Here is a 9,565-nt window from a genome sequence, read left to right as displayed (position 1 = left end):
GCCATCTTTCAGTAACCAAATTTTTGTAGGCTCTTTGTCCATACATTAACATGTTGGGAGTAGTATAACTTTGAAGATTCTTTCTTTCTTTTTTCATCTCTGAAAATTGGTAAAATTGATTTTTTTTTTCATGCTAGAATGTTTAACAAATGTGTAAATGTGTTATTCTAGTAGTTATATTTATCAAGGGAAATGAAAGACGAAAAAAAAAAGGAATTCTCAGTACTAAAGAAATTTGATTAATAACTAAAAGTGTTGGTTAAAAGCAATAAATTCTGCTGGTTGTCAAATTTTTTTAATGTATTATTTCTCAATTGCTGTTGCTGTGTTGTGTTGTGTGGCTTTAGTTTCAGGAATTCAATGCTGTAAGTAGAAAGCTTTCAAATCTATTTGAGTAAAAAAGATAGTGATATCAAAATCACTGAATCAAATTTGGTAATGCTGAGAGGGAGACACCTTGTTAACACCTTGTTAGTACATGGTCTAGAGCAACAAAACAATAAGGTAATTATTTATGATTATATTTCTATCATAGTAAATTGTCCATTTACTATGCAATTCACATGATTATATTTCTGATCAATCACTTCCTCTCCTTCTCTTATGATTTTAACATCACATGTCTCTGCTATAAATTCTTCAGTATCTTGTTTGCCATGCCTTGTCTCCTTTCTAGACAAATTTTTTCCTACTCATTCAAATAATACAAATAACTTGGCTTCTCAGAAAAAAACAAACTAGTGTTATAAAAATTAATTTAATTTCATATATTGCAAAGACAGGGTATTGTAATAATTAGTATTTGTACCTTTAATTATACTTGCTGGTTCCAATCACCAATTTCTTTAAGATTTTTAAAAATAAGCTATATTTAAATATATTAATTGATGAAAGGATTAAACTTGTCAAACAGATTAATAAAATGAAATAGTTGTTTAAGATTGCACAAGTCAATGAACTTTGAAGAAGCAGATTCCTTCTTGCCTTTCTCTTCTGTCAAGTAACTGTCAGCATACTCCTCATTCACAAGAGTACTTGGAATTTCAAATCTCCCTTTATATAATGATATAAATTTAAATAGTTAATTAGTGCATATTTAGATATTATATACATCATTTTTAATTTAATTTGTTTTTAAATAAAACTGAAAAAAAGAGTTAAACATATACTTACATCGTATATATAAGAAGTATTTAAATAATTTCACTTTAATAGAATTTAACAAATTTTCATAAGATAGATACTTTAATTTTTGCCACCATTTTTATTTATTCGTGGTGATAAATCTTCCGTCTTTGTAAATATTTAATGGATCTCTAATTTTTTTTCTGTCGCAAGTAATTTTTACAAGTATCCGCAATTCGAATTTTTTTTGTCATCTCTAAATATATGTAATTTGATCCTAATTTGTAGTGTGTTTGCTTTTCTTATTGTTGTTATTCCTGTTCTATATTAATCTTTTCAAATAATTGAAAGGACATAATTGGGTCCAGCAATGGGCATAGACTATATATAGTATATGACTATATATATAGAGGGATCATTCAATTGAATTTAAAGAACGTGGACAATAATGCTACAGGACTAACGCATAAGGCCAAATATATACATACAAATCCCAAATCATTATCCTGTCAAAGATATATAAACTCTAGTTCAAGCATAAAAGTTTAATAATCATTTATCACTAAGCTAATCTTTTCTTTCTATATATATATATATATATATAAACTCTAGTGCTTCACTTATTAATTACACCTTTGATAACTTAAATTATCTCGTATAGCAAAGAATAAATTTAATCTCTAACATGATTGTAATTACTCTAATGTATCCTTTACTGAAATTATGTTACGAGAATATATAGTACATTATTTTCTTGTTTTAATAATGATATTTATCTTGCAGTGGATATTTATTTATATTTATTTACTGAAATTATGTTGCTCAATTACTCATTTATTTATATTTATTTATTTATTTTAGATGAATATGAAAATAGTACACGTCTTCATTTATTAGTGAAGGATGTGCATAATTTGCCAGAAGGTTTGCGCATAGTTGTCAATTTTGATAGACAACATGCAGCAATAGGAGAAGCAACCGGACTCCTTGCAGGAGTTTGTGGGCAATTGGCCACTGATTGTGTAGCATTTTCAATCAGTTTTGATAAGTGGTCAGACATTCCAGAGAGCTTTTTGAAAATCAATGGAATATTTTTTTCCAAGTAAGAAAATTACTTAAACTCTAAAGCTTATTTCTTTGTCATTATTTAGTTATATTTGTTAGTTAATATATATTCTTTGTTCCATATTAAAGGCTCGATTTTGCTTCAAAGTGTGTGATAGCTTGGCCAAACGATTTCTACTCCAATCGCTTGACAAAAAATGGAGGGAACATAGGATAAAGCTTTGGAATGAGTTTTATGATCCGAGGATGAGTAAAACTGAGATTATAAATAATACACCAGAAGATATTGCTCTTGATCAATGGGCTTTATTTGTAGAATATCATTTGAAGCCTGAAACTTAGGTAAGTACTTACAATCTTAGTTAAATGTTGTCCCACTAAAAAGCCTTAAATAATTCTTTGAAATCAGAAGGAGTATAATTTTTTTAGTTATATAATAAAATATCAAGTAGCTAGTTGTGTATTAATTAGAGCTGCAAGTAGCTAGTTGTTATATTATTATATCGTCTTTCTTCTTCTAGTCTAATGTATAAAGGAAAACATTATTATGTGAAAAGAAATATTTTATTTAGAGAAGTGTACGAAAAGTATAAAATATAATATATACCATAATTAAATAAGTATAATTGATCGTTACATTGGAGTAGTTTGTCATCTCTGGATCAAATCTGAGTAACCATGTGTGGTTATTAACTTACTATTATAAGTCTTAAATTGGAAATTTTGTTTACGAGTTCTGGAATTTGAGTTACACTAGAATCAAACATCACTGTTAGTTTTATCACTGTTAGTGAGTTACTATTATAAATTTATAATAAAGAAAAATTAATGAATTATTTCATGTGAGTTCTATCACTGTTAGTGAGTAATTAAGACTGTTGGATTCACTGAGAGTTAATTATTTTGAAGCTGAACTTATTCAATGGTTTAAGTTGGCTGATAGGAAGTTAAGAGAATCTTTGTGTCCAAATTAATTGTGTCCAAATTAATCTTGCAGAATCTTTGTAAGAGGAATCAAGAAATTCGGCAAAAACAAATAATTTCTCATACTTCGGGTGCTAAATCAATTGCAAGAAGAAGGGCTGAATTGGTAATCAAAAACATAAAATAATTATATATATATATATATATATATATATATATATATATATATATATATATATATATATATATATATATATGTTGATGTATTTGTGCTTTTATTTTTTCGGTGCTGAATAATTATTTGTTAGTTAGGTAGTATCTAGTAGGCATTCTGCATTCACTGATGCACATTTTCGTTCAACCTTGATAGTGCAACCAAAAGAATAGAAGCTGGTAGCATTTAGAAAAAGAAAATAACAATAAACATTTAATCTTGCTTGCCACTTGGGTTAATTTAATGGCTTAAAACTTTCACTGAAAAACAGGGCTTTCAAATAGAACATATTGTTGCTGTTAGTTACTTAATTTTTCTAACTTCCTTGTCTGCTTCTCTAAATTCCTTTTTTGCTTCTCAAATAGAACATATTGTTGCTGTTAGTTACTTAATTTTATGCATATCTTTTCTTGGATGATATATTTCTTGATTGAGTCTTTCTACTTTTCTTGAATTTTAGATGGAAGAGACGGGAAAAGAAGTTAGTAGGGTTCAAATGTGGGATATCACTCACAGAAAAATAGATGGAAGTTATGTTAATGAAAAGGCTAAAGAAATAGCGGTAAGTCTAAAGTGCAATAAGTAACTTATTTGTATTTCTTTTTCTTTCTTTTTTATAAGATAATATTATGTTTGATTCTTTCCCTTTCTTTTTGTATATGTAGGAGAAGATTGAAGCATATAGTAGTCAACAAGCGGTGGAATCAACCGTTAATTCTCCTCTTGATGCTCTTGGAGTAGTTCTTGGGAAAGAGCACCCTGGTCGTGTTCGAGGTTTAGGCATGGGAGCTGTTCCAACAGTTGCTTTCAAGAACAACACTACAAGAATTAGTCAGATGAATTTAGGGTCTTCAAATGATGCTGGCACATCATCTACTTGTAGTCCAAATGTGCAAGAAGAGTTGGATACCGTTAAAGCGCAATTGCAAGCACTAGTCTCCTATATTACTTCTAAGGAAGGAGGTAAAATTCCAGTGGAATTGGCTGGAATGTTCCCTACTCGACAAATTTCACAGGTACAAATACAATTTATGTTCTTAATACCTTATCCATGTGTAATATTTGGAATCTTAAGGGAATCTGGGTCAATTTAAAATTTGACTTTGGAAGCTAGCTTTAACTTTTTTAATTAAAAGCCTACCAACAATTGATTCCTATGAAAAGGTGCAAGCAAGAAAGCTAAAAAACATTTTAAAGAAGCTAAGTTAATATTATAATAACCAAAATTAGATTGAAGTAGTAGCTAGCTGATGATGAATTAGATCCTTGTGGAGGATCAAGCCCTAATCTTAGTTCAAGGTCTAATTTTGAAGATGATGAGGGACCTTGTTGACCAGAAATTTGATCCTCTTTTCTTTTTTGATTGAATAATTTTATATTAATAGTTTCAGATTCAGTTTTATATCCTTTTTTATTGTGCTCATAATTATATTTTTGTTGTAGGGATTGGATCAAGAGAGTGAGATTCCATCACCAAGAGAGTTAGGAAGTAGGTCTTCTGGAGCGAGCAACAAAGAAGCATGATCTTGTATGATAAAGATTTTATGTATTAAGTATTATAGATATATGTTAAGACAAATTATTAAAAAATGTAATCTTTGATACTTTGTTTTTGGATTATGATTTTTTATTTTCGGAGACTGTGTATGAATTAAAAATCTTGTTATGATGTTTAAGGTTATGCTTTTTGGTTATTATGAGATTTTAAAGTTTGAATTCTAAAAATGTCACTTTAAATACATAGTTTCAATCTCATTTTAAAAAGTATAAAATTGCAATTAGGTAAAAACGACAGCTAAAAACGCCATTTTAAACGAAAATGGTGCCATTATATCCTGGTAAAAACGGCAGTTAAAAAATGCCATTTTAAACGAAAATGGTGTCATTATATCCTGGTAAAAACGACAGTTAAAAAATGCCATTTTAAATGAAAAGGATGCCATTAAATACAGGTAAAAACGGCGGTTATAAACGCCATTTTAAACAAGAAGGATGCCATTAAACCCAGGTAAAAATGGCGGTTAGAAACGCCATTTTAAACGAGAAGATGCCATTAAACCCAGGTAAAAACGGCGGTTACAAACCGCCATTATAAACACCAACAAACCGCCATTTTATTTGGTTAAAACCGCTGTTTTAACCGCCAAAAAACCGCCGTATTATCCACTGGTTATTACGGCGGTTTTCTGAAAACCGCCGTAATAACCAGAATGACGCCCAGAATTCCGGCGTTTCTTGAGGGCGCCATTTTCGGTAATAATGACGGTTGTAACCGCCGTAATTACCTTAAAAAACCGCCATTTTAACCTTTTTTTTTTTGTAGTGACAGACCCGAATACCGCAAATTATCACTTCGTATTTATATTTATGTGTCAATAATTTGGTTTGAGTATAATGATTACTCATTTAGAATTTTCTAAAGAGATTTTGTTAAGATAAAATAATATCATCAATTACTACTTTATATCTTGTTAAAAATTTAATTAGAATAAAGTGATAATTTAATTTTATAATTTTATTATATTATATTTTTTTTTGTAAAGTATTTAATATTCTTTTTGTGAATTGAATAAATTTTGCGCTTTCACTTTTACTCCTTATTTTTTAATATGGATTGGAGTGAGATACCAAATACTACATAATTTGCTAACAAGCATACATTGTTATTTATGATTTTTATGAGAAACCGATATTCATGTTCCACTATCACATGTTATCTTATCCTTTGACATCTCAGGCAAGAAATGATTGACTGCTAGGTAAAGATTTAGGCTACTTATGTATTAGGTCTACATACCTATTCCAAACAAATTTATTATGCTAACAATCAAATATATTAATTTTAGGTAAAGTATGTTTTTTGTCTTTAATATTTGTAATTTTTTTTAAAAATATTCTTAATGTTTAAATTATTTAGTTTTGTCTTTAACATTTGAGATTTATATTAAAATTACCCTTAAATGTTAGCTCTATTTGAAATGTTAGAAACAAAATTAAAAATATTTATGAATAATTTTGAAATAAATCAAAAATATTAAAAGACAAAATTAAATAAATAAAAAATATTAAAAATAAAATTAAATAAAATTAAATATTAGAATTATTTTTAAGAAAATTACAAATCTTAAAAATAAAAAATATACTTTATCTATTAATTTTTATCCCAATTATATATTTTTAGACCCTCATTGTTTTTTACAATGTCTTTCTAACTCTTCTTTGTATTCATCACCATCGCTCTTATCACCATTCTCAAATTCCCCTCCTCACCCCACTAAATCTTTGTCCACCAACCTGTTCCAAGGGCATAGCACCAAAGGCTCTATTGGCATCTACTTTAAATATATATTATTTTTAAAGACATAAAAGAAATCAAATACCACAATTTTTTATTAAAAAATTAAAAAAAATTAAGAAAATAAATTAAGACTCTTAATAATTTGCAAATTATTCTGAAAAAGGATATGGAAAAATAGCCGCCTTGTAGCTTTTTTTTCTTTGTTCTTTTTTTTTTAATTTTATTTGTTGAATTTGAAAAATATTTCATTATTTATTATGACGACAAAATTTAGTTGATTGATTAAGAATTGATTCTAATTTATAGTGTGATTATTTGTATTATAAAGTTTTAGGATTGGCATTAATATATATGATAATTTGATTTGATTTGAAAAGAATCAGCTATTAAGAGTAAGATATGAAAGAGATTGCTGCTGCTAAATAGAAAATAAAGCACGCATGACAATTATGAAAGAGATTGGATATCTGGTGCATGAAATTACAATCACACTTTTGCAATTCCGCACAACTAACCAACAAGTGCACTGGGTCGTCCAAGTAATACCTTACGTGAGTAAGGGTCGATCCCACGGAGATTGTCGGCTTGAAGCAAGCTATGGTTATCTTGTGACTCTTAGTCAGGATATCAATAATTCTCAGATTTAATTGTAAAAAGTAAAAGAACATGAAATAAATACTTGTTATGTAGTAATGAAGAACGGGTTGAGGCTTTGGAGATGCTTTGTCTTCTGAATCTCTGCTTTCCTACTATCTTCTTCTTCATACACGCAAGACTCCTTCCATGGCAAGCTTTATGTTGGGCATCACCGTTGTCAATGGCTACATCCCGTCCTCTCAGTGAAAATGTTCCAAATGCGCTGTCACCGCACAGCTAATCATCTGTCGGTTCTCGATCATGTCGGAATAGGATCCATTGATCCTTTTGCGTCTGTCACTATGCCCAACACTCGCGAGTTTGAAGCTTGTCACAGTCATTCCTTCCCAGATCCTACTCAGAATACCACAGACAAGGTTTAGACGTTCCGGATCTCAGGAATGACCGCCAATGATTCTAGCTTATACCACGAAGACTCTGATTTGAATCATGAGGCTAAGAGATATGCATTCAATCTAAGGTAGAACGGAGGTGGTTGTCATGCACGCGTTCATAGGTGAGAATGATGATGAGTGTCACGGATCATCACATTCATCAAGTTGAAGTGCGAATGAATATCTTAGAATGGAAGCAAGCGTAATAGAATGGAAAACAGTAGTAATTGCATTAATTCATGAAGAACAGCAGAGCTCCTCACCCCCAACAATGAGGTTTAGAGACTCATGCCGTAGAGAACACAACAAGAAACGTGTAAAGTGTCATGAGGTACAATATGAATCACTGAGAGTAGTATTTATAGTAAACTAGTGACCTAGGGTTACAGAAAATGAGTAAGCTAGGGTGTTTATTGTAAAATTCCACTTCCGGGGCCCACTTGGTGTGTGCTTGGGCTGAGCATTGAAGCTTTCATGTGTAGAGACATTTATTGGAGTTAAACGCCAGCTTTTATGCCAGTTTGGGCGTTTAACTCCAGCTTTTGTGCCAGTTCTGGAGTTAAACGCCAGAATTCTTGAGCTGACTTGGAACGCCTATTTGAGCCATCAAATCTCAGGTAAAGTATGGACTATTATATATTGATGGAAAGCCCAGGATGTCTACTTTCCAACTCAATTGAGAGCGTGCCAATTGAGCTTCTGTAGCTCCAGAAAATCCACTTTGAGTGCAGGGAGGTCAGAATCCAACAGCATCTACAGTCCTTTTTCAGCCTCTGAATCAGATTTTTGCTCAGGTCCCTCAATTTCAGCCAGAAAATACCTGAAATCACAGAAAAACACACAAACTCATAGTAAAGCCCAGAAAAGTGATTTTTATTTAAAAACTAATAAAAACATAATAAATACTAACTAAAATGTACTAAAAACATACTAAAAACAATGCCAAAAAGGGTATAAATTATCCGCTCATCACAACACCAAACTTAACTTGTTGCTTGTCCCCAAGCAACTAAAAATCAAATAGGATAAAAAGAAGAGAATATACAATGAATTCCAAAAACATCTATGAAGATCAGTATTAATTAGATGAGCGGGCTTTTAGCTTTTTGCCTCTGAACAGTTTTGGCATCTCACTTTATCCTTTGAAGTTCAGAATGATTGGCTTCGATAGGAACTCAGAATCCAGATAGTGTTATTGATTCTCCTAGTTAAGTATGTTGATTCTTGAACACAACTACTTTATGAGTCTTGGCCGTGACCCTAAGCACTTTGTTTTCCAGTATTACCACCGGATACATAAATGCCACAGACACATAACTGGGTGAACCTTTTCAGATTGTGACTCAGCTTTGCTAGAGTCCCCAATTAGAGGTGTCCAGAGCTCTTAAGCACACTCTTTTTGCATTGGATCACGACTTTAACCGCTCAGTCTCAAGTTTTCACTTGACACCTTCACACCACAAGCACATGGTTAGGGACAGCTTGGTTTAGCCTGCTTAGGCCAGGATTTTATTCCTGTGGGCCCTCCTATCCACTGATGCTCAAAGTCTTGGATCCTTTTTATCACCCTTGCCTTTTGGTTTAAAGGGGTATTGGCTTTTTCTGCTTGCTTTTCTCTTTCTCTTTTTTTTTTTTGCAAGCCTTCTATTCACTGCTTTTTCTTGCTTCAAGAATCAATTTTATGATTTTTCAGATTATCAAATAACATTTCTCCTTTTTCTTTCATTCTTTCAGGAGCCAACAATTTTAATATTCATAAACAATCAAATTCAAAAATATGCACTGTTCAAGCATTCATTCAGAAAGACAATAGTATTGCCACCACATCAAAATAATTAAACTGTTTTAAAATTCAAAATTCATGTATTTCTTTTTCTTTTTCAATTAAGAACATTTTCTTTTTAAGAA

General features: G+C 30.8%; 1 protein-coding gene across 1 annotated transcript; it reads left to right on the top strand.

Moving 5' to 3' along the window:
• Nucleotides 1–3,223: 3,223 nt before the first annotated feature.
• Nucleotides 3,224–4,852, top strand: LOC110262332 (uncharacterized). The gene is made up of 4 exons (XM_021113139.2): nucleotides 3,224–3,280; nucleotides 3,789–3,890; nucleotides 3,994–4,344; nucleotides 4,772–4,852. The coding sequence occupies exons 2-4, from the start codon at nucleotides 3,789–3,791 to the stop codon at nucleotides 4,850–4,852; spliced, it is 534 nt and encodes a 177-aa protein (XP_020968798.1). The 5' UTR covers nucleotides 3,224–3,280.
• Nucleotides 4,853–9,565: the final 4,713 nt, after the last annotated feature.

The sequence above is a fragment of the Arachis ipaensis genome, chromosome B10 (genome assembly GCF_059453495.1).
Source record: "Arachis ipaensis isolate K30076 ecotype BB chromosome B10, ASM5945349v1, whole genome shotgun sequence".
Taxonomy (NCBI): Eukaryota; Viridiplantae; Streptophyta; class Magnoliopsida; order Fabales; family Fabaceae; genus Arachis; species Arachis ipaensis.
This window is presented reverse-complemented; position numbering and strand designations above follow the sequence as displayed.